At 40.0% G+C, this 26,408-nt stretch overlaps 1 protein-coding gene across 6 annotated transcripts in view; it reads left to right on the forward strand.

Annotated features, from left to right (window-relative positions):
• Positions 1–735: 735 nt before the first annotated feature.
• Ptbp3 (polypyrimidine tract binding protein 3) overlaps positions 736–26,408 on the forward strand; it is an 86,315-nt gene continuing 60,642 nt past the window's right edge. Inside the window, exons 1-3 of one of the 6 annotated variants that reach the window (XM_052716581.1) lie at positions 842–952; positions 3,912–3,945; positions 23,823–23,907. In XM_052716581.1, the coding sequence (XP_052572541.1) occupies positions 945–952; positions 3,912–3,945; positions 23,823–23,907 (127 nt within the window). In that variant the 5' untranslated portion in view covers positions 842–944. Of the gene's footprint in view, positions 953–3,911; positions 3,946–23,822; positions 23,908–26,408 lie in introns of those variants that run through there. The other 5 variants (XM_052716582.1, XM_052716586.1, XM_052716583.1 and 2 more) reach the window with 5 other exon arrangements.

A 26,408-nucleotide genomic window follows, 5' to 3' on the forward strand; every position in this document is an offset into this window, starting at 1 on the left:
CGGAGATCACGGGTGTATTTTCATTTGGAAAAACAATAATCCTTTCCTATCCCCCCCCCCCCCAAGGATGAATGACTTAAGTTTTAATCCTGGCACTATAATGATCATCCCATAGCTAAGCAACGAAAGTTTCGCGTGTACTTAGTATTAGACTAGAAAAGCACTCAGATTAAAACTGTAAAAATGAAGTCCGGGGCAGTCTCATCTACCTAATTCCTTTCCCAACCACACCTATCCGGCCACCGCGGGTCTCTGAGGCTGACTTCCAGGGCCTGGCGGCCGGCCGGCCGGCCATCTCTCACCGGCTACGGGTCCGGGGCTCTCAGGTCCCGGAAGACCACTGCCCGAGCCTGCACTGTGGCCGGCCGTCGCGCCGGTGCCCCGCCGTGCCGCCCGCAGGGTCGCCCGCCCGCCCGCCCGCAGAAATGCCTCCGGGCTTCAAATGTCCCTTGGGGTCCCGAGGCTTTTCTCGCCGTCAGCGGGAAGTGTTCAGGCCCCTGCGGAAAGCCGGAAGGCCTGCGGGCTCGCGGGAGGGCGAGCCGCGAAGCGGGAAGCACAAGGCGCGCGTCCCCGCGAGCGCGGGCGCGACGGCGGCGGGGGCGCGCACGCGCGCCGGGTCGCGGGCGGGCTCGCGGGCGGGGGCGGGGCGAAGAGGCGAAGGCGGGAAGAGGGCGCCCTGGAGTCCAGCCGAGTCCAGGGAGGGCGTCGACGCCGAGGGGGCGGGGCCAGGCGAGGCGGGGACGCGCTCGCGGGCTGGGAAGGCGGGGGCGCGGCGCCGGCGAGAGCGTGCCCGGTCCCCGCCCCTGTTTCCCACTCTTCCTTCCACCTCCGACCGGCCGGAGCTGCGGAGCGGCTCGGCTCGCCGGTCCCCGGAGCCGCCGCCTGCTTCCTCGGCCCGCGACGAGCCCGTCAATCCCCGCACAAGGCGCTCCTCCATCTGGGCCATGGATGGGTAAGTGCCGGGGGGCCGCTCGGGGGCCGCGCTGGCCTCGTTTCCTTTCGGCGTCGCGTCCCGCCGAGGCCGGGGAGCAGGGCGCGGCGCCGGCTAGCGGGGGAGCGACCCGGGGCCGAGCCCGACGGCAGGGACCCGGGGGCCGCGGGGATCCGTCCGCCGCAGTCTCCGCTTCCTGCGCGCGGCGCCCCCGTCACGTCCGCCCCTCGCAGCCTCGGGGCGCTCTCGGGAAGCGGAGGCGAGCCGGGGCCGGGGTGCCGGGCCAGCCTCCCCACACTTCCTCTCAGAAAATGGTGCGCGGCGCTGGCGGGGGCGGAGGCTGAGGCGGCCGCGGCGCTCGGGGAGTTGCTGTTTACCGGCGGGGTGGGGCGCGCGGCGGAGCTTTCCCCGGCGGCGGGCCCGGGCGAGCGGCGACAGCCGTCTGGGCGGCGACCGGGTCTCGAACCGCGGTCCCGTGCGGGTCTCGGGACCGGCGGGGTCTCCTGACTTGCGCTGTGAGATACGTTAACCATTTCTACATAAGGAGCGTCTGCACTTTGTCACCGGGGACGCTTCCTCCTCGGTCCCCCACCCCCCAAGAAACTTAGTGAATTCGCCGCGGGCGATGTCAGATATTGTGTAAGGGCAGTTTTCCGGGCGCTTTCAACTGCTCAGTTTAAATGGGGTCCGTGACTAAAATTGAAGGGAAAAAAGATTTACAACCACCCTTTCCGAGTTGATAATTTCTCTTGGAACTTGAGACATGGGGTAGGTCCTGATGTATTTTAATAAAAGTGCTAATTGAAGGATTTTAGTAAATTGGGGGGTCATACAAATAGTATTGTTCGTCAGGATAAAAAAAAATTCTCCAAGTCTATTAGAGGTTCCAACTCCTTTTATTTATTTAATCCTTAGGCGTTTGAGTTGTTCTTAATTAACCCCTGCCACCGCCGACTTTTGACAAGATTTCTGTAAACTGCTGGATGGTGGAGCATTTAACTTGTTTGAAAAGTAAAAGCCATTTAACAGGTTGCCGCGTATTTGATAGTGCTTGCTACGGACTCACGTGAAGACACTGGGGTCTTACAACAGTTGTTTTTTTTTTTTTTTTGCCCTCGCTAGGTTTCGTTTATCTTAGTTTCACAATATTGTGATATGGATTATCTCGTTTGAATGCAGCTTGCACGCTGCTGCAGATATCAAAGTGCAATTTTAGATTTGATTTATGGTTGTGATGTTCTTTAAAGGATTTTTATTTAATGGAAGCTACTTTGTGAAAGCTTCTCCTTAAGCATTGACTTCTCTTTACCTGACTGACTGATTTTACTTGTGAAATCATTTCAGTGATTTAGCCATAATGTCCTATATCAATCAGTCAGGAAGGGCTGTGAAGTTACCATCTTTAGAAGGTTCCACTTGGGGCTTGGGGAAACAGGTTCGCCTTTTGTGCCCTGAGATGTACAGTTAAAGGGCTTCACTTGCTGCTTCAGTGTGAAGTGCAAATTCCTCCCCTCCTGCGCGCTCAGGGATGGGGGAGGGGGAGCAGGACTAGTCAACCTTATTCAGCATTAATTGCATAGGCTTTTACTCATCATCTGCCACATACTGCATCTTACTTGTTAAGAATTACCTTTTTATTTGGCACACAAACTAATGGGTTTCATTATGCCATCTCATACATACATATCCTGGCACTCCGCTCATATTTGCTCCTCCACTCACCTTCCCAAACTTAGTCTTGCTGATAGTTTTGAAGAACTTTGACGCGCTTGTGGTGTTAAAGCTACGAAGGCAATGGTGCGGAACAGAGGAGGTCACATAGGAAAAATATTTGCTTTTTCCATCAGGACCAATAATGACGCTATTACACATTTTCAAAAGTGTAGTTTACCAGTTACTTACAAGGTTTAAATTTCAGAAAAATGAATACAAGTTTCAGAATTCTAAAAGGGAAATATTGTTAAAATATTGTTTAAAACATTGAAATTTATACCACTTGATGCAGACACATGTTTGCATACCTTTAGGAAGTTATGATGGTATTATGATTAGTAACATAATACAAAGCTTATTAGTAGCTTTTAGCAAATATGGAGATAAAACTGCTAACAGAAGATATAGAAGAGTTAACTTTTTGTACAGAATAGCTATATGGGCTTTTTACACTCTTAAGGAGTGTAGCTTTGAATATAGTGGATTATGCTGCAGGCAAGTTTATTAAATTTTATTTTTCCACAGCTTGAAAAAAGCCCATTTCCTTTATTCAGAGTAGTTAAAAAAGCAAACAAAAAAACCACTAGCCAACATATTTTTAGTTTCTCTTCGAGCCGTGTGTGTGTGTGTGTGTGTGTGTGTGTGTGTGTGTGTGTGTGTGTGTTCATTTCCACCAAGGAGGAATACTTTTGTACTCACAACATAGTATTGATGTTTAACTTCTTTTTAATAATAAAATTTACAATAAAAATCTTACAGTAAAATTTGATGTGTGAAATGTGATGTATTTATTCTATCTATGGGAGACAGTCATAACAATATTTTGGTGAGTTTTTGGGGTGGTAAGATGGAGGTTTCTGAGATGCTTTTTTTCATGTCTGTAAAATCCAGGCACAGGTTTTGTTTAATTTAAAGCTTTATGGTTTGATCACTCATTTCAGGGACTTAATGAACTTTGGTGATTTTAGTTTTCGTTTGGATTTGCCAAAGTGAGATAAACACATGCTTATTGTATTGAAGCACAACTATACTTTTCTACACACTAGAGAGTACTTTTTTTTCTTGCATTGAGGTGTCGAGGCTTTGCTTTTGAACTCTGCTGTTGCTACACTGTCTATTGTTTTTTCTTTATTAACATTTCACAGTTCATCATTTTTTCGTTATTTATTATTATAATGCTTTTTCTTTTTCTTTAATCTTACCTGTCTTTTAAAACTTGTTCTCTAACTTTGTTTTCCATTTTCTCTTTTTACTTTTTTCCATACAGTGTTGTTACAGATCTTATAGCAGTCGGTTTAAAGGTAGGAATCTTTTACTATCCTTTCATAATCATTTTTTATCTTAATTTTGACATCTCCCCCAGTGGTGAAATAATTTCACCTGTTCATGAAATTGTGTTTTGTTCTGTGTGATGATAATCTTTACTTTTAACTCCAAAATGAAGTAGACCCATAGCTAATTTTGGATTTTATGTACTTTTCAGGAGGAACTATAGTATTATATATGTAAAATTAAAAAAAAAACTAAAGTTTTACTTGACTATCAGGATGGTATTTTTTGTTTGGTTTTTGTAATTAAAATAATCCTAGTCTCTGATTTATTTTTCTGATGAGTCCTTTTTAAAAAAACAACCTTTGTGGGTGTACTTATGAGTAGTAAAATAACAATACTTTTTTTTTTTTAGTGCCAGCTCTGTGCCATGTGCTTTACATTTCCTTGTATTCTCACTAATCATTATAACATTCCTTCAAGATAAGTAATTACTATTTATTTATTTATTTATTTATTTATTTATTTATTTATTTTCCGAGACAGGGTTTCTCTGTGTAGCTTTGCGCCTTTCTTGGAACTCGCTCTGTAGACCAGGCTGGCCTTGAACTCACAGAGATCCGCCTGGCTCTGCCCCCCGAGTGCTGGGATTAAAGGCGTGCACCACCACCGCCGGTGGTAATTACTATTTTTATTTTAGAGATGAAAAAGCAAGTTGAGAAAATTTGTTCAAGATGTGATGTTCTGGTGTTCAAATGCTCGTCTTCCCTTTCTGTTTTAAAAGCCTGACCTTTGTTTCATTATACCTCATTGCTAGCAATGAGACCTCTATCTAAAAAGGTGACTATCTAGAGAACTCAATATTTTGTAGTAATGATTTTTCCAAGTTACAAATCTTTAGTTATACCAGGACCTTCTCATTACTGTATTAAAAAAATACAAATCAGCTGGGGGGGGGGTGGCGCAGAGCCAGGCGGAGGCAGGCGGATCTTTGTGAGTTCGAGGCCAGCCTGGTCTACAGAGCGAGTTCCAGGAAAGGCGCAAAGCAAACAAACAAAAAATATGTATAATTGTCTTGGAGCTGCGAGATGGCTCAGCTCTTAATAGTATTTACTGTTCTTGCAGATGACCCAGGTTCTGTTCCCAGCACCTATGTGGTGATTCACAACTACCTAACTTAAGTTGCAAGGGGTCATATGCACTTTTCTGATCTCTGAGTGCACATACATACCCAGGCATGTACACATACATGAAAATTTTAAATAAAGTAATAAAAGATAACTGTCATAAAGTTCCCTTTGGTATTTTGGTATTTGATACAAATCTAGTTCAGTAGGCCACACAGTGCAGATTACTGTAGAAAGTAGAATGAATTATTTAACCTTTGTATATATTTTAAATAAGCTAGATTCATTTATATAGTTGTTTGATCACTTTCTGGTCTGTTTTTGTCAAAGTAAGCACAAATCCCACCACTGTCTGCCTAATTCTATACACTTTGCTAGCTAGTTCCTTATTTCTATTTCTTTACACTTAGTGGATCTGGTGGTGGTGCTTATAGTCTATGACTTCTTAAGAAATAAACATAGCAAGAATCAGCATTTAACACTAAGAATGGGATGTCTGAGACTAGCATAATTGGGAGCTGTTGTTGTACTGTCTTTTGGGGTTAGGTAGAGTTGATCTGCTTTGGCAAGCTTTGAATATGTTTATGAATAGGAAATAAATGGAGGCAGCCTTTTCTGGAACTACCCTCTCCATATGTTGTCTCATTTGAGAATGATACTCAGATTAGAAATTAAGTCCTCAACTATGTGTCTGAAGGTGTCTGTGGGAGAAGAGATATTTAAATGCATTGTTTTGATCTTTAAAGATGTGATTTGTGGTCGGGCGGTCTGTGGGAGAAGAGATATTTAAATGCATTGTTTTGATCTTTAAAGATGTGATTTGTGGTCGGGCGGTGGTGTCACTCGCCTTTAATCCCAGCACTCGGGAGGCAGAGGCAGGCGGATCTCTGTGAGTTCGAGGCCAGCCTGGGCTACAGAGTGAGTTCCAGGACAGGCTCCATGGCTACACAGAGAAGCCCTGTCTTGAAAAAACAAACAAACAAACAAACAAAAAGATGTGATTTGTGATTCTAGTTTTTTATCTGGCGTATAAATACAGCAGACATTTTAAAAAGTTACCACTTAAAAGTTAAATTATGCTTGAAGGACCCTTGCTTGTTTTTTTATGGTGAAAACACACCCATAGTAAATGAAAGAATATTTAAATGTTATGCCTAGGAACCACATGTGAATACAGGGCATGATTTTTCTATGTGTTTTGAAATAAGCACTTTAGACGCAACAACTCTGAAGAGATGATAAGCTGATTAATTGGTTTAGTAGGCAGCCTGAATATATATGCCCATATGTTTATATATTATAAATATGTTCCATATTTATACATTCACACTATAAAATTATTCAATATATGTACTTTATCTTTTTCTTACTTTTTTTTTTTTTTTTGTGAAGGTTTCTGTGTGTAGCCTTGTCTGTCCTGAAACTCGCTCTGTAGACCAGGCTGGTCTTGAACTCATAGCAATCTACCTGCCTCTGCCTTGGAAGTTCTTGCATCTCATGGCTGTTATATGTACTTTTTGACAGAATTACTCTTTCTTTGATCTCACTAAAGAAGTTTAGTTATTACCAAATAATGAGCCATTAAGGTTTGCATTTCATCTAGAGTATGTGAAAGATAAACCAACATTTGCTTCCTCTGTTTGGTGTCTGAATAATAAAACAATTAATGGCTTTAGTTAGTAGCAAGGATGGAATTCAAGTTGTGTTCCCTAAGTTTACTTTTGTGGATTAAAAAAGTTATTTATTTTAAAATTTATCTTATGTGTATGAGTGTTTTTCCTGTATGTGTTATGTATATGTTACATGTGTGTCTGGTGTCCATGGAAGTCAGAAGAGGGTGATCTGGAACTGAAGTTAAGGATGATTATGAGCTACTGTGTGGGTACTGGAATCTGAACCTGAGTGCTCTTTCCAGCCCTGGGAAGTTATTTAGATTTTGGAAAAGATAATTAATATTCTTAAATATAAAAATTATTTTAGCAACGGAAAACTAGTTGGATTTAGAATGATTTAGAATGTGTCACAAAGGAGAACATTTCTGATGTTTTCTTTACTATTGTGTTTCCAGTGTCTGTTGTATTATAATCTCAAAAGATGTTTGATGCATGAATGAATGCTGAATTGTAACACACTTAAGTGGCATATATACTGGAACCCAAGCTCTCCGATACTGCTAATATTTCTTCTAATAGGCATAGACTTAGTGAGAAAGAATTCCTTTTCTTTCAGATTTTATTGAAAACATGTTTACATTTTCAGGTGTTTAGGATTCTTATCATGGTATGTACTTGAATGTTCTTTGTGGGGTATTAATTTTTGAATCTTGACCAAATTAAAAGATTAGCTTTTGGAAGTCATCATGAAACATTTCTGTTTTGGGGTTTTTGAGAAAGAATCTTGCTAGGTTAACCAAACTGGACTTGAACCTTCTTCAATCTCCCAATGGTTGCGGTCACAGGAATGCACTACCATGGCTGGCTCTGTGTGTGTGTGTGTGTGTGTGTGTGTGTGTGTGTGTGTGTGTGTGTGTGTGTGTATCTTTGAGAAACAATGAACAGTGAGTTCTTTTAAATGAAGACACAATCTGATGATGAAGAGTGATAGGGCACACATTTTAAGGATTTTATTTTACCACATAAATCAGTGTCAGCATTGTAGGTGATTACTTTTTCTGCGTGCCTTAGTGCATTTTAAAATTTCAGCTTATGCTTTCATTAGTTCTAGCTGGCTAGTGCTCAAAATCTTAAAACCACGTTTCCTGTATTTCTTGTTATTTTTGTCTTCCATATTCACTGTCATAGTCTTTTTTAGGTACTCATCCTATCTTTAGTGGGTTGTTGAATATAGAGAAACACACTTAAAAAGAACTGTAAATGGCTTCTGATAATTGTCATGCCTCCTATGTAGAAAAGAACAATACAGCATATTGAAATTAATTTTTGGAGGTCAGAGGACAACTTTGGTGAGTCAGTTCTCTCCCTTTATGTGGGTTCTAGGAATGGAACTGAAGTTGTTAGGCTGCCATCTTTGGGTGGTACTCGTCTTCACTTGCTGAGCCATCTCACCGGCCCCCTTATAGCGAACATTTTCCCCATTTGTTTTTCCATTCCCCTATTCCCTGTCTGACTCTTAACTCTCTTAAGATGATTGCTAGTCTTTTGAACTGTAAAGCAGCCATATATCATTTCTCTTTTCAGTCAGTAGTTTTTGGAGTGATTCTTTATAGTTTATTCTCCCCAGCTCTCCCAACTGGGAGCTGAGCCAGGACTTCCCAAATACTAGGCTAATACTGTACCACCAATATAAGTCCTGAGCCCTCTTTCTCTTTCTCTTTCTCTTTTTTTTTTTTTTTTTGAGACAGGGTTTCTCTGTGCAGCTCTGGCTGTCCTGGAACTTGCTCTATAGACCAGGCTGGCCTCGAATTAATTCATAGCAATCCATCTGCCTCTGCCTCCTGATTGCTGGGATTAAAGGCATGCACCACCAATTTTTGTTTCGGGTTTTTTTTTTTTTTTTTTCATTTTATTTTGAGACAAGCTCAAATAAGTTTTAACTTATTTGAGTTGCTGAAAGTGGCTTTGAAGTTACACGTTTGTGATTAATTATATTATTTCTAAGTACTTTACAGTTTCTTTTTTGTTTTCCTTTTTTACCCATGGATTATTTAGTACTTTTAAAATTGGAATTTCTAAGTATAATCTCTTCTTTTTTTACTCCTTGTAATTCATTTCATTTCTTCTTTGCCTTCCTCCCTTTTCTCCCGTTTCCTTCCCTTGTCTTTATTCCACTTTGTAGCCCCAGTAGCCTGGAGTATGGTTCTTGTTTCACCTTCCTGAGTGCAGGCCTTTTAGCACCATGGTCTGCTTATAGCTTATTTGGTCACAGAAAAATAGTTTCAGGAGATTCCTTTGGATGAAAATTGAGACTTCTTTAACAAACTAATACAGGAATTGGCAAACTAGGGCCAAAGAGCTAAATAGAGCTGTCATCTGTTTTTATATGCCTTGCAAGCTAAAATAGGTTTTAGACACTAAGTGTTAAAAAATAAGATTAATATTTCATGACAGGAGAAAAATAGGTGAATTTCAACTCTTAGTGTCTTGTGTTTTGCTGGAACAGAATGGCTTATTTCTGTGTTGTATATGGTTACCTTTTGTTCATGCAGCAGCATGGTTGAATAGTTGGTCCAAGACTCTTGTTATCTGGCCCTTGATAGATAAGCTTACCAACTTGATAGAATATCTGTGGTATGCTGCCTTCTTTGTACATGGGAGATAAATACTCTACCACTTAGTTATAACTGTGGCCATGCTGGCCTTGAAATCACAGAAATCCGTGTGCTTCTATTTCCCTGAGTGCTGGGATTAAAGGTGTGCACCAACCGCCATGCTGGGTCCTCTTGTCATATTTTGTATCTTCAGTTTGTTAGTCTTTAAGGATTTATTAAAAATTTTAAATATACTGTTGATTTTCATCTTTCTATATTTCATTGGCTTTGCTCTCTTTGGGTTGCAATTTTACTTTTTGATGGTAAATGCTTTAACAAGATATCTCATTATTTTTATGTGTTGGTGAGTGTGAACATACATGTGCCTATGTGAGAGTTTGTGTCTTCATTAGTCCCTCTCTATCTTGTGTGTATGTGGTCTGTATGTGTGTCCATGTGCGTGAGTTTCTGAATGGTGGTCAGAGGTTAATATCTGTTGGGTTTCTTCCCCAATTGCTTTCCACCATTCATTCATTCATTCATTCATTCATTCATTATTTATTATTTATTTATTGATTTTTTCGAGGCACGGTTTCTCTGTGTAGTCCTGGAACTCACTCTAGACCAGGCTGGCCTTGAACTTGGAGATACACCTGCCTCTGCCTCCCAGGTGTCCACTTATTTTTAAATTTTAATTTATTTTGTGTGTGTATGTGTATGTGTGTATGTGTGTGCTATGCCTGTGTACCCGCGCACTTACATATGTGGAGGTCAGAGGATAACTTTGTAGAATTGTTTCATGCTTCCTTCCTATATGTGTATTCTAGGTTGCCAGGCTTGTGAGGCCAACACCTTTACTATCTGAGCCATCTCTTTAGCCCTACGTTGGCAGGGTCTTGTGCTGAACCTGGAATTTACTGACTGTGCTGTTGTGTGGACTGCTGGTCAGGAAGCCCCAGGGATCCATCTGTTTGTACCTCTTCAGCAGAGGGAAGACGTAGAGTACTGTACTAGGCCCTTTCTATTGGTGCTGAAGATCTAAATTCAGATTTTCATGACTGCATCACACACACCTTACTGGCTGAACCATTTTTTTTTATTCTTTTGTTTGTTTGTTTTTGTTTTTTTGAGACAGGGTTTCTCTGTGTCACTTTGCGCCTTTCCTGGATCTCACTCTGTGGACCAGGCTGGCCTCGAACTCACAAAGATCCGCCTGTCTCTGCCTCCCAAGTGCTGGGATTAAAGGCGTGCACCACCACCGCCCAGCAAACCATTTTTTTTTAAAAGAAATTAATTTTTTTGTTATTTTTGTTTGCATATATCTATATGCACTATTTAGATACTCATGGAGGCTAGATTCTCTAGAACTTGAATTACACAGGGTTGTAAGCTGCCATGTGAGTGCTGGGACTTGAACCCAGGACCTGGAAGAGCAGCCTGTGCTCCTAACTGTGGAGCCATCTCTCCAGTTGTCATTTCTGTCTTTCTTGAATTACCTGTTGGCTTTGGTTTTCTCTTTTGACTTGAATGATTCCCCCCTTCAAAAAAAGTGGATGTGTATTTGTATGGCAAGTCTTCTAAGGTTTTGTATACTTGAGGGTCTTTTTAAGCAAGAAAATTTATTTTAAAAGCTTCCTTCAAACATCCTTTCACTGAGACGTTGGTTCTTCAACCTCAGTCTGTAGCCATTTGTTTATGTCACCCTCACATATAATGCTTGGAGTTATCCTGCTTTCTTGGGGTTGTTTCTTTTGGTGTCTTAATTTCTGGAACTCATATATTCCTCTAGCTTTTGTAAATATCCAGTTAAATTTGGGCATGAGAGCAAGCTATTCATATTAATTTCATGCTACAGACCAAAGGCCAACTGGTTAGCTAGCACCATGATGAAAGATCATCACCTAGATAAGTCCTTCTGTCATGAAATTTCAGAATTTCACGGATGAGGACATGATTCTGAAGCACCCGGGAAGAAAGAAGTCAGTTTTAAGTAAGTGAAGGTCTGATTAGACTGAAGGTCACATTGGAAACTTAGCAACCACACTACATGCTCCATGAACACACTATCATTTTCTTGAGAAAATAATTTTAACCCAGTACTGTAAGTCAAATGATCCTGTTTATAGGTGGAGTTCTCACATAGGCATGAGCCTATAAACCTTGCTGTGCCAACGGCCATTTAGTCATTTAGGGATGCACCTAAGCAAAATGAAGAAGTAAACTAAGAACAAGGAAAAAAGGTTTTAAAAATGTCGAGCCATCCCAGAAGAGCAGAGAAAACTTTGGTAAACAGCTGTCTAAGAATGATTAGAAAGCTGGCATTCTAGATTTGTACAAGGAGAGATCCTGGTGGGATGAATACTGTCATAGCTTGAAACAAAAGTGGGTATGATACAGGACAAGAGTATAAACAAAACCAAAGTTACGGTCATTAAAGATGTGATGGAAATTTAAACAAGCAGGGTGAGAAAATTATGGTTGTTAACGGACCAAATTAGACTATGACACGATTTTGTGCAGTTAATAGGACTGTAATAATGCACTTGACCTTAAATCTAGGGAGCATTTTTTTGTCTTCATGTAGCTGTAAGGTTGTGACATTGGACCATAGAATAGAAAATGAACTGTATCAGGACTGTGATTCCTTAATAATAATGACATAGTTATAAAAGTGCTATTTCTTGATTTTCAACTTTGAGTCAGCCTTTTATTCACCACAGTAATGGACAGATCCCAGTATGCTGTGATCACAGGGAGAATGTGACAATTATAATAACAAAAGGGATCAACTGGTAGAAAGGGGCAGGGCGATTGCTACCTCTAACAGCTTTGTTTTTCACAATAGGAATCAAGAGTAATGTTGAATTGACAAATAAGCCATAAAGATGCATTATTAAAGTTCAAAGGTGTGCTAGGGCACACCTATTCTCCTATAATTTGGGGAGGCAAAGGCAAGAGGACTGTCGGGTTGAGAATCGCCAGCCTGTATAGAAAGTTCCACAGCAATACCCTATCTCAAAAAAGTTTTTTTTTTCTTGAAATTCATGAAGACTTTCCAAATATCAGGAAAGAGATGGGTATCTAGATCTAACCGGTTCAAAGGAGTCCATAGATTTGGCCTTTTTTTCTTTTTTTTAAAAAATCCTCTCCGAGGCTTATAGTGAATCCATCAAAAGTATGAGATAAAGAGAATTCCAAAAATAGCAAGAAAAAAGGTGTCAAGTTAGCCTGTGCATGTAAGCTTAGTGGTAGAGCACTTGTCTGGCGTGCACAAAGGACTGAGTTTGATCCCATCACCACACACACACACACACACACACACACACACACACACACACACACACACAGGATTGAGTTTGATCCCATCACCCCCCCCAAACAAAACAAAACAAAACAAAAAAAACCCCAAAAATATAATAAAGGGAAGTGCTATTAAACTTCTAATAGATGTCTCTGGAGAAATCATATAGGCCAGAATCAAGTGGATGTTATATATTCAAAGTCCTGGGGTGTGATAGGGAGGAGCAACCAAGACTATTGTACCTCATAGAGTTATTCTTTAGAATTGATGAAGACATACTTTCCAAGACAAAAGCCAAAGGCATTTACTACCACTAGAGTAGCTGTAGTAAATGAAGATGTCAAAAAGTATGAACTGAAGCTCGAAAGAAACAATTAGAGAAAACCACCAAGTAACACAGGATACAAAACAACCAAAAGTATTTTAACAGAATAGCAAGTTTTTTTTTTTTGTTTTGTTTTGTTTTTTTTGTCTTTTTGGACACAGAGTTTCTCTATGTATCCCTGGCTGTCCTGGAACTCACTCTGTATACTAAGCTGGCCTCAAACTCAGAGAGATCTGCTGGCATGTGCTACTATGCTCAGCAAGAACACACTTTATTAGTAATAACCTTGAATGTAAATGGATTTAGTTATTCAGCTAAAAAACTGGAAAAAAATGGCTGAATAAAGAAAACGTGGGATCAGTTTATTTTTTTATTTTTATTTTTTTTTTGGTTTTCCGAGACAGGGTTTCTCTGTGTAGCTTTGCGCCTTTCCTGGTACTCGCTTTGGAGACCAGGCTGGCCTCGAACTCACAGAGATCCGCCTGCCTCTGCCTCCCGAGTGCTGGGATTAAAGGCGTGCGCCACCACCGCCCGGCCGGGATCAGTTTATATGCTGCTTATGAGAAACCCAGTTCATTAGTGAAGACACATAAAAACTGAAAATGAAAGGATCAAAAAGGATTCTCCACAAGCAGAAACCAAAAGTGAGTAGAGAAAATATACATCAAATAAAAGGACTGGAAAGAGGTTACTCTATAATGATGAAGGGATAGTTTAGCAGGCTAGAATAATAGTTACAAATATGTGTTTGATTCTAGAGCCACTTCTTTATGTAAAGCAGACATTACTAGATGTAAAAGGAGTGTAGGCTCTAATGCAGTATTGTTTGAGACTTTATCCCATGTTCATTTTTAGAAAGAAATCACCAGGGAAGCATCAGAGCTAAGAGTATACCGTAGAATAAGTGGATCTGACAAACATTTACATAATATGCCACCCAGTAGCTACAGAATGCATGTTCTCCTGCATGTGGAATATACTAACTAGACAGAGGCTACAAGACAAATCTAGACTTAAGAACTTGACATTAGAGGGTTTTTTCTCTGACAACAGTGAAATAAATAAAATCACTCTAGAAATAGTAGAAATGAGCTTGGTGTTGGTGGTGCATGCCTTTAATCCCAGCACTCAGGAAGTAGAGGTGGGCAGATCTCTTGAGTTCAAGATTTGCCTAGTCTACAATTCCAGGACAGCCAGGGTTACAAAGAGAAACCCTTTTCTAAAAAAACCAAATAAACCGCTGGGCAGTGGTGGTGCATGCCTTTAATCCCAGCATTTGGGAGGCAGAGGCAGGCGGATTTCTGTGAGTTCGAGGCCAGCCTGGTCTACAGAGTAAGTTCCAGGAAAGGCTCAAAGCTACACAGAGAAACCCTGTCTTGAACACCCCCCCAAAAAAACCCAAAAACAACTGAAAAACCCAAATAAATAAAAATAAAAAATAAAAGAAATCACAGAAATGCATGTACATCAAGTAAATTCTTTTGAATAATCAGTGGGTCAAAGGAAAAATTAAATTTAAAAAACAAACTCTTGAAACAAATGAAAATGAAAACATACTAAAACCAGTGGAATATGGGTGTAGCAGTGCTAAGATGGGAACTTTAATAGACTATTATAGCATATGGAATTACATGGCTATAAATAATCCTAGTCCTCAAGAGGTAGCAATAGGAGGATCGTGAGTTTGAGGCCAATCTAGGTCATATAACAAATAAGGTCTTGTGCCAGAAAGAAAAAGAAAATCAGACCAAAACAGATTTCAAAAATTAGAAGGAAAGAAATGACAATAATCAGAGCAGATAAAGTCTTGAAGTGGGAGGTCCAAAATGCTCAAGCAAATAAAAGTATAATGAAGGGCTGGTTTATTGTAATTGTAACATATTTGCAAAACCTTTAGCCAGACTAACCAAAGAAAAAGACAGAAGACAGATAAAAATATGAGGTGAATAAATAGATATTACAATCAATAATACCACCAAAATGGAAAGGATCAGTAGAGACTATTCTGTAGAATTTCATACTAGCTAACTGGGACCAGGACAAATTTGTTTATAGATCTATATTAACTTTCAGAATCAAATCAGGAAGACATAGAAACCCAGAAAGTCAAATATCAAACAAACTTGAATCAAGGGTAAAATTCTAACAAAAGCCCAGGACTTCTTTACTGAGGGGGGAGGGAAGAGAGGGGGAGAGAGAACTTGTACATGTGTACACACATGCTTGTGGAGACCATAGGTCAAATTAGGATGTTCCTCATTTGTTTCCTGACTGTATTTCTTGTCTGGAGCTTGCCCATTTGCTAGATTGGTGGGCTAGCAAGTGTCAGAGATCCTCCTGTCTCCACCACCCAAGCTCTAGGATTATAGGTGTGCACTACTTTATGTGTTGGGAATCCAGACTTAGGTGTGTCCTCATGCTTGTGTGTCAGACACTTTATGGACAGGGCTACCTTCTAAGTAAGTTTACCAAATAGTTAACACTATTTCTGAAAGTGTTCCAAAGGATTATAATAGTGGGAACCAGCCAGGCAGTGGTGGCAAACGCCTTTAATCCCTGCACTCAGGAGGCAGAGGCAGGCAGATGTCTGAGTTCAAGTGCAGCCAGGGATACACAGAGAAACTCTGTGTCGAAAACACAGAACAAACAAACAGTGGGGAGCATCTTATGAGGCTAGCATTACCCTGATACCAAAGACAAAGACCTATCAAAAAAGGAAACTAAACCAGTATGTGTGATAAAGAGATGCAAAAATTGTCAACAAAACATTAACAAATCTAGCTCAGCCATACATTAATACTATACCTGCGATTAAAATGTGATTTATTCCAGGGATGTAAGGATGTCTCACTATGCACAAATTGATAAATGTGGCACATGACATAAGCTGAGTGATTAATAACAACAGCAACCAAAAAGAAATTAGTAAAATTTAACGTTAGTTCATGATAAAACAGTCTTTTAAACATTAGGTAGAAAAGTAGTGCAACTTACCACAGTAAGGATGGTATATGAAAGTCACACATAGCCAGTATCATTGGATGGAGGAAAGCGGAAATTGCTGCTTATAAGATTAGGAACAAAGCCTTTAATCCCAGCACTTGGGAGGCATAGGCAGGTAGATCTCTGTTGTGGAATATTTGTTTAACTAAGAAAGATTTGTTTAATTATGTAAAGATGTGTTGCTGTTTTACCTTGCCTGCCTAAGTAAGGCACCTGATTGGCCTAATAAAAAGCTGAACAGCCAGTAGCGAGGGAGGGGGTATAGTTGGGACTTCAGGCAGAGAGAGTAAGACAGACCTGGAATTTAGGCTTGGGGGATGTAGGGGGAGGGGAGAAAGAAAGAGATGAGATGCCAGGGGCCAGCCAGCCATGGAGGAAGCAGGAAAGTAGGACATACAGAATGAAAGGCAAAAGCCCTGAGGCAAAATATAGATGAATAGGAAACAGATTAAATTAAGTTAATGGGACAAGCCTAAGCTAAGGCCGAGCATTCACAATTAATAATAAGTCTCCGTGTCTTTATTTGGGAGCTGGTTGGTGCCCCAAAGAAAAATCCAGCTACAAATCTCTGAGTTGGAGAGAGCTAGTTCTAGAACAGCCAAGGCTACAGAAAGAAACCCTGTCTTGAAAAACATACAAAAAAATTAGCAGCAAGACAAGGATGTCAGTTATCCAACACTGAACAATATGGTATTGGAAATCATACTCAGGGCAGTAAGATGAGGGAAACATATAGGCCATCCACATAAGGAAGTCAAATCAACAACATCAGACAACATGATATTGTATGGAAGAAAACCTACAGACTACCAACATTGTTTGAACTGACCTTTAGTAAGGTTGGAGAGTTCGATATCTAAAAATCAGACTTGTATATACCAGCAACAAAATTACTAAAGAAAACAAGAGGCTTCTAAAAGGCACTTAAAACTTACAAATAAATTTAACTAAGGTTGAGCTGGACATGGTGGCACATAACTTTAATCCCAGCACTTGAGAGGCAGAGGCAGGTGGAACTCTCTGAGTTTGAAGCCAGGACAGCCAGGGCTACACAGAAAAACTTTGTCTTGAAAAACCAAACCAAACAAAATAAAAATTTAAATAAGGTTATTACTGATTTATAATGATACTATAAATGTTATTAATGATTTACAATGATAATACAAAATGTTTTTTTTAACTTTTTAAAAAAATGTACATTGGGGTTTTGCCTGCATGTATGTCTGTGTGAGGGTATCAGATCCCCTAGAACTGGAGTTACAGACAGTTGTGAGCTGCCATGTGGGTGCTAGGAATTTAATCCGGGTCCTGGGTCCTGTAGAAGAGCAACCAGTGCTCTTAGCTGCTGAGCCATCTCTCTTGCCCTATAAAATACTTTTGAGAAAAAAAAATGCAAAGACATAGAGTATTTATAAATGGTAAGAATTAATTTTACTAAATGGCAATGCTACTCAGTATTTTAAGATTCAGTGTAATTCCTGTTAAAATGTTAGTAATTTTTTTGTTTGTTTTTCGAGACAGAGTTTCTCTGTAGTTTGGTGTCTCTCCTGGATTTCGCTCTGTAGACCAGGCTGGCCTTGAACTCACAGAGATCCACTTGGCTCTGCCTTACAAATGCTGGGATTAAAGGCGTGTGCTACCATGGCCCAGCTAATTTTATGTGTGTGTGTGTGTGTGTGTGTGTGTGTGTGTATATATATATACACAGAAATTTGAATGTTCAAGGAAATATGTCAGGTAATAGATAGGTCAGTTATTGTGATACTTGATACTTATCATTATTGTATACATAAGTTGATGTATACTTCAGACTGTGTTCCATTAATATATATAATTATTCCACATGCACACACAATTACTATGTGTCAGTTACAAAGTAAATACTTAATCCCCCCCTTTTTTTTTCTTCTTTTTTGGTTTTTTTGAGACAGCATTTCTCTTGTGTATCTCTGGCTGTCTCTTGTAGACCAGGCTGGCCTAAGCTCAGAGATCTCTCTACCTTCTGAGTGCTGGGACCTTGCGTGCACCACCAGCACCCAAGTCTTGTTTTTATTTTTAACAGCTGTAAAAAATTTTAAGTAGTTAACAGGTTTTTATTAAGTCCTCTCTTGATGGAATTTCCAATATTGTGCTCTAATAATTTTTTTATATTTTATTTGTTTTGCTTTTGAGACAGGGTCTCACTGTGTTACACTGTGGTCTGGAACTTGCTTTGTGTAGACCAGACTGGCCTTGAATTCATAGATATCTAACTGCCTCTGCCTCCTGAGTGCTGGGATTAAAGGTTTGTGCCACCGTGTCCAGAATAAACATTTTTATGAATAATCTTGTGTATATGTCACTTCATAGATGAGTAGGTAGTTTGTGAAGTAGAATTAAGGCACTAGTTTGCTATATGAAAAGTTAGTGTGAGAGGGCAGGAAAGATGAGATGATTGTGTACTTATCTTTCAATATTTGTGTTTATTATTTGTTTTATGTTGTTAAAACCAGTATATATGGCTTATGAAACTGGGTATTTTCTAATTTTATATCCAGGTTTTAAAGTATGATGCTTTTTTTTCCAGTTAAATCTTTGTGTTTATTTGTGTCTATGTGGGTGGGTGTCCATATGCCGTAGTGTCGTGGAGATCAGAGGATAACTTAAAGGGAGTCCGTGTTTTTCTTTTACTGTTTGGGGATCAAACCCAGGTTCTCAGGCTTGACAGCAAGCACCCTTTTCCAAATATTTGACTATCTTGCTGGCTCATGCTTCATTATTTAGTAACCGCCTAGTATTTATTGCATGAATTTACTAAAGCCCATTTAATTTTTGTAAATTTAAATAAACTTAGTGAGTTACAGGCCAGCCAGGGCTATGTAGTGAGATCCTGTCTCAGAAAATTAAAAAAAAAAAAAAAAAGTATTTCTTTAAAACATTGCTTTATGCAGTAGTTCACAAATTGAAAACTCACCATTTCCTTATCTCTGTACTGACTTGTTTAAGCAATGACATTTTGTTGAGTGTGTATGTGTGGTTTTTAACATAGATTACATGCTAAAAGTAAGTTCTGTGAAGGAAGTTGTAAAGGAGAGCACCAGGCCAAGGGGATAAAGGCTCAACAGCAAGAGACAAGACCCAGGACCCTGACAAGGCTGACAGAGAGTGGAGAAGGGAACCAAAAGGAGATGCCTTCAGGCATGCACCACCACCGCCTGGCCCAATGGAACAGTTAACTAAGAGCAGGACAAACGTTTTCCATTCTAGAAAGTTTCACAAAGGCTTGTTAATTCATCTGCTAGAAATTTGGCTTTGATTGAAGGTAGTACTTGGGTATTAATTTCAATATTTTGAGATTCTGTTCATATGAAGAAAAATTAGAATCCTAGAGAATTAAGAATTTTTGGATAGATAGTAAAACAAATAATATCTTATCCTAGAATTTCATGTGCACGTTAGGTATGATCTGAAATTTAGATTTTTGTTTAGTTTCAAAATCTTACATGTTACTTCAGTGGCTTTTTATCAGTTGTACAGATTGTCTTTTAATCACAGTAATATTCTCACTTGAAATTCAAATAAAACCATTTTCCATCAAATTTGATAATGGAACATTTTATTTATACCGCTTAATCACAGTATTCCTTTACTTTATTGTCCTGTATATTTAATTGTTTTTAGTAGGAGGGAGCATCAATAATCCTTGATGCTTGAGGCAAATGAAGCTGATTTATGTGTTGACTTAGTCAGCGAGCTGACAAGTCCACAGGAAATTGCTGGACTTCTGTAAACTGACCATGTGTTTCTAAGGAGACTGTTGATACAGTGCTAACCACCCTCCCACACCTGCCCCATGATGTCTTCATTTTTTGGCCTGTTAAGACCTCCTTGGCAATACTGTTAATTGTTTACCCATGATTCAGTCTTTTTTCCTTCTATAAATATTTTCGTTGTCTTCTGAGGAGAAAACCGACTCCCTTAACACACACATACATCACCCAAATTAGTAATAGTAAACCTAATATAAGAGTGTGTTCTTGGTGATTGACCTCTTAATGTTTGAGATTACCCTGTTCTGTGGGACAGTAACTCATTATTGCTCGTGTGTAACCGTTACATGCATTGATCATTGAAGCTTTATTCTGTAATTATGACACTTGGTTGTTTCCAGCTGCTCTAGTATGAATAGTGCTCTGGGAATAGTCTTACATCTAAGTGTGCATAAGTAAGCATCTCTTGGGTGTGTGCAGAGGGTAGGACACAGGGATCCTTTAGATATTCATGTTTGGCTTTTGTAGGTTGAATAGTGTTGAAAGTTGTACCAATGTATATTTCCATTAAATCATACCCGGTTAAAGTTCCATTTAATTCTAAGAGTTTTGTTGCTCTGCCTTACCAATGCTCCACTTTGCTACCTTCCTTCACATGATGGTATTGTTAGGGTCTTAACTTACATGTCCATGAATAACAAGTTAGATTAAACTTGTTTTCCTATGTTGATTGCATATAATGCTAGAAAAATACCTCTTGTTCATTTCCAGTGTGGGTGGTTTTACTTATTCCTGTGCTGGAATTGGGCTGCAGATTTCCGTCTGTGTTCTTGTTATAGAGTGAAAGCAAAGACAAAACAACAAATAAAAAGCTTGGCAAAAAACATTAGCCTGTGCTTGGCTTAAATATATGTCATGTCTGTACTCCAGAGGCCAAATGTCAGTGAGGCAGGAGGAGGTTCTACTCCAGGCATCACAGGTCATGGGGCTGGGAATGGAGAATTGGTAATCCTTTCACGGGGAAGGGCAAAGTACAGGTGCTCTCCACTGGTCACAGTCTACTGCCCCTTGATGAGATGCTGCTCACTTGTCATTTCTTGTGTCTTGTGTTTTGTTCTTTTGTTTATGGTGGTTTGTTTTGTTTTTTGGTTTTTTGAGACAGGGTTTCTCTGTGTAGCTTTGCGCCTTTCCTGGAACTCGCTTTGGAGACCAGGCTGGCCTCGAACTCACAGAGATCCGCCTGGCTCTGCCTCCCGAGTGCTGGGATTAAAGGCGTGCGCCGCCGCCGCCGCCGCCGCCGCCGCCGCCGCCGCCGCCGCCACCGCGGCTTTGTTTTGTTTTTTAAAGGCTATGGATATAAATCCTTTGCAGATTATTCACATACATATGAGCATGCCATTATCATATTTTCTTTCACTCTTAAGTACAAATCTTAATTGTCAAGTCTGTATCTGTATTTTGTTGTTGCTGTTTTGTTTGAGACAGTTTCACTGTGTACCGTGGGCTGGTCTAGAACTTGTGGTTCTCCTATCTCAGCCTCATAAGTGCTGAGGTTATGGGCATGTACCTAGCTATTTTTTGTTTCCTGTGTAAGAAATAGTGTTCTACTCTAAAATCACAAAGTTATTCCTTTATCTTCTGGAGTTTTCATCATTTTTCTCTATTACTTTAGTCTGCAGTCCACATAAAATAGTTTTTGTCATTTAAACATAATCATCTTTAGAGTATTCTCTGAAAGGGTTGCTCCTATTATAATGAGAATTTTAGTGCAGTCTTAACCCACTGGGCTTAGCCACCTGTCTCAATTTTGTGAGCGAAAGAAATGAGTAATTGTGAAAAGCAGAGAAAGGAGAGCTAATCAAATGCCTTAGGAAGAGGAACAAAAAGAGAGGTCCCCATGACCATCTTAGTGGAAGCATGATGTTGGGTGGGGCAGGAGGTTTGGAAAGCTAAGTACTGCTGATCAAGGTGTGGTCTGTTTATTGTCTCTTTTCTGGTTCTGCAAGGTGGTCAGAAGGAGTTCTTACTACAGTAAGGGACAAGCTGCTTTTCAGATACTTAGTCATGCTCCAGAGTGCTGCCTTGTTGTCATGGACAGTACCCATTTGGCTCATGGTCTGTTCTGTGAGGTTCTGTTTCTGGAATCCATGGTGACTGCAGGTTTAGGACACTGACTGGAGACCTTTTGATACTTTGTGGGAATCTGGGATAGGACATTATAAGATGCCTCAGGTACTCTTCTTATCTTTGTGCCTTCCTCCTTGAAGTGAAATGAGAGATTAGTTACTACCTACTCCTAGGTAGTGATTATCAAGCCTGTGTGCAGAATTAAGGAGTATAGTTGCAAAATGAAGGGGGAGTTACCAGGGTTTTATCTTGCTTTTAGTTACCTTGTGGGCCCAAGGGAGGAGTCAGTGGTTTTAGCAAAGGCAGGTTTTTAAGAAACTTTTTTACCAAACCAGCTCTATTTTGACATGAAACATATTGATACTAAAGACACATATGTAGAAGATATATTTATCAGCAAAGTACATTTTACCAAATTCTTCAGAAATTAGGAAAGCCTGTGATTTAAGTAACACACTATCCTGGTCTTTTCAGGGAGAATTGGGATTTGAAATTTTTTTTTCATCCTGCTTGGTTATTAAATTCCTTTGGATTTTTTGGAGGTGTCTTTGATAAACTTAAGTAAAAGAGCTGAGGGCAGTAATTTCTGGGTGCTTAAAGCAGTAATTGTTTTTTAATAATTGTATTTGTAGTAATGCAGACACTCGAGTTAGTCCTTCAGCAGAAGCCAAAATGTTTGTTGTAGGGGCTGGAGAGCTAGCCTAGTGTCTAAGAGCTGCTGTTGCAGAAAACCAAAGTTTGGTTTCTAGCACCCACACTGGGCAGCTCACAACCACCTATAACTCCATTTCCAGGGGATTGGACTCCTCCTTCAGGCCTCCTTGGGCTGCCTTCTACTGTATGCCCATGACATACATTCACACATACACACACATAAATTAAAAATGAAAATAAATATTTGTGGTAGTATTATTCTAAAATTTATAGTTATTTGAAGATTATATTCTGTCACCCAATGAGCCAAAATAACTTATTCTTAACAAGTCACCAAGATGAACAAATTTGATCCATTTGAAATAGATTGTTTTTGACTTTTTACTCCATATTATAATTTTGTAACCTTGGTGATCTATACTAGGATTATAATGAAAAGGATTATCTGATACATTTTAGCATTGAGAGTTCAGATGTGTAAGTAGGACAGAACTCTTGCTTGGACGGATACTGTGGCTTATTCTGTAATTTCTGCACTCAGAAGGCCGAAGCAAGAGAATAGAGAGATCACCTTTCAGCCTTGGCTGTATAACACGACTCTCAGAAAAACCAAGGTCTGGGGCTGTAGCTGAGTGGTAGGATGTTTGCCTTGCAAGGCCAATACCCAGCACCAGGAGACAGACTTCTTTCTCTCTTACCATAAATGAATAAAATTTTGAAAACATTTGCTTAAGATATAGTGTACATCTCTAATCATGGTGGTGTGCACCTTTAATCCCAGCACTTGGAGGCAGAGGCAGGCGAGAATGTCTTGAGTTTGAGGATAGCCTGGTCTGCAGAGCAAGTTGAGGCCAGCCAGGGCTGGACAGAGAAACCCTGTCTTGAAAAACCAAAAAAAGAAGGTGTGGAGGGAGAAATATAGTGTACAGCAAAGGTAGTTTTTAGGATTAATGGTATGGAAATCAATAATCATGAAGTTTTGACCAGTATGGATATAAATTGTGTCTTTTTAGCTCTATTTTTAGAAATGAGTATTGAAAGTAGGATTCTTAGAATGTATACATTAATTGTTTGCATGTAAATATATTTCACAAAGAACTTTTTCAGAATGTAGTCTCCTAAATACAGTTTAGTACTTCAGACATAGCATTTTGGACAATTGGAATTGGTCAGAAGCATTTGCAAAATTATGTCCCCACTGTTTCTCTTTTTATCTTTTCTTTCTCTTTTTTCTTTTTTTTCTTTTGATGACTAGTCTGAGCATCTGCTGTAATTTTTCTTTACCACATAGTTTGCTTCCAACCATCTTTAAAAATATCTTTATATTTAAATAATACTTTTAGTAAATTTATTAGTAAACATAAGCCATTATTTTAAAACTTGCTTTATTAATTGAGCATTAATTTTGCTTTTCAGCGGGGATCTGATGAGCTTCTTTCTCCTGGTGTCATTAACGGACCTTCTACCATGAACAATTCTACTCCTTCTGCAGGTGTGTATGGTAAGTTTTGCCCCTCCCCCCATGTTTTCTTTCTGTGAGCCCCCCCCTTTTCATTGTTCTTATATGCCACTATTGACAGTAAAAATCTGTGTGAATTTTACTCAATGAGAAGTGAAAGAGTCAGTTAAGGAAAAAAGATGGTATTTGTTGAAGACATTTATGAATGAGTCCACCATATTTTAATCTACCAAAAAATTAATCGGAAAGATTTTGTAGGAAGAGGATTTGTTACTATGAACATGCGAGCAGAGTGATCTGGGAATTGAAGATTAAAGCCAACTTTGTAAAGTTGAGCTCACATTGGGTTCATCAGAGAAGAGGCTGGGGAGATATGTATATAGTTTAGTGGGTAAGTCTTGCAGTGTAAGCATGAGGGCCTGATTAGATGGCCAGTACCCATGTCTGTAACCCCAGTGGTGGGGTGTGAGGGATGGAGAGTAGAGAGAATCCTTGGGGCTTGCTAGCCAGCCAGTCTAGCCAAAACGGAGCAGCTCTAGGTTTAGTGTGAGACCCTGTCTCAAAAAATAAGGTGAAGAATGGTAGAGGAAGAAAACCTCCAAATCACCTTCTGGCCACTGTAGTACATGCATACCATTAGTCAGCAGAGGATGAATGCTGGCACTCACTACCTTTTCCTTTTTATTCATTCGAGGAGCCTAGCTCATGGAAAGAGACTGCCCACATTCAGGTTGGGTCTTCCCACTTCAGTAAAGCCTCTTTCTTTGGAAACCCTTCCTAGATAACACCCAAGGGTTTATCTCCCAGATGATTCGAAGTGTCCTAAAGTTGACAATCAGGATTAACCAGAACACTCAAGAATAACTTGGAAGTGCTGAAAATCTGCAAATGGCCTGACTTACCCTTGAAGTTTTTGTGTATGGGATATATTTGCCTTTGTTTTTAGAGCTCTTAGGTGTTGCATGTGAAGTACAGACAGGCTTGAGCACCATTACTGAAATTTTCACTATCCTTCTCAGGAGTGATCTAACTCCCCACAGAGTTGTCTCCTCCTGGAATTCCAGTTGAACTTGTATAGGACCAGCACACCTACCTGTCTTGCTTGGTCTTAGCTTCTCTTATATATTTTGTCATTTCTTTCTCCTTAAGAAAATGCTGTTTTGGATAATTAGAATAATTTTCTGATTCACTCATTTTGCCTTTTCCAGTTTGCTGTGCAAGCATAAGGGGCCTGACTTAGATTACCAGTACCCATGTAGAGGCTAGTAACCGACCATCTCTGTAACCCTGGTGTGAGGGGTGAATGGAGAACCCTCGGGGCTCCATTGGGTATTTTGGAGTTTTATAGTTTTCATTTCTCTATACCTGCCCGCCTGCCCGCCCATCCGTCTATCCATCCATCCATCTATCTTTTGCCAAGGGGTGAGAGTATGTTGTTAGGGATCTAATCTAGTCCTTGCAAATGCTGGGCAGGCCCTACTCATCCAGCCTTGTTTGATTCATGTACCTCCTAGATTGTCCTATAGATTGTCAGAGCACTGTGTCCTGGAAGGTGAGAGGGGGTGGGTGTGGTATGAGTGTAGGTGTGTTGTTAAATTAACAGTACCTTGATTTTCCTTATGATTTCCATTTGGTAATAATGTAGAATAAACTTTTTTTTCTTCATGCTGGGAAGTAGACCTAAGACCTTTCATATATTAGAATGAAGTTGCATTTCTAGAACCAAAGAAACCTCTAAAACAATGATAATTTAATTCTTGGTAATAGCCCAAACCCAAGTGTGTTCGAGCTTGTGATTTTTTTTCTGCCTCTGCATCCAGAATGCTTCTGGTGTTACAGGCATTTGCCGCCATTACTCACTTGAACAATGAATGTGACTCACAACTCCCTGTAACTCCAGCTTCGACTTTCATAGGCATCCACATATTCGTGACATTCACATGCACACGCGCGCGCGCGCACACACACACACACACACACACACACACACACACACACGCAATTAGCAGATTACTACAAAAAAGTCATAGGAGTAGACTTTGATGCTTTCTTAAGATGCTTATGTAATTTTTCAAAGACACAGCATGAAGTCTTACTTTGCACTGAAGTGAGAGCCAATTATACTGACTTGCTGAGTGATCTTTTTTTCTTTTTCTTCAGTAGAATCAGAAAAATTCTGTAGCTAATCTGAATATCAATTTTAAAATACTTTAAGAAGTCTGGGGAGGCTGGGTGGTGGTGGTGCATGCCTTTAATCTCAGTACTTTAAGAAGTCTGGGGAGGCAGAGGCAGGCGGATCTCTGTGAGTTCAAGGTCAGCCTGGTCTACAGAGTGAGTTCCAGGACAGGCTCCAAAACTACACAGAGAAGCCCTGTCTTGAGGGAGGAAAAAATGTAGGGAAAACTCTTTTCTGTTGGTAGACTGTAGTTTCCTTGTTTGAAAGCAGGAACTAGGCTTGCACCAAACCTCTTGAAGTACATAGCTGTCTCATAAAATTTTTGCCAGGTGTGGACAACAGTGATAGGCTGATGACGCATGGCTGT

Source organism: Peromyscus californicus, unplaced genomic scaffold, assembly GCF_007827085.1.
Source record: "Peromyscus californicus insignis strain IS unplaced genomic scaffold, ASM782708v3 Scaffold_5__1_contigs__length_169319896, whole genome shotgun sequence".
Lineage (NCBI taxonomy): Eukaryota > Metazoa > Chordata > Mammalia > Rodentia > Cricetidae > Peromyscus > Peromyscus californicus.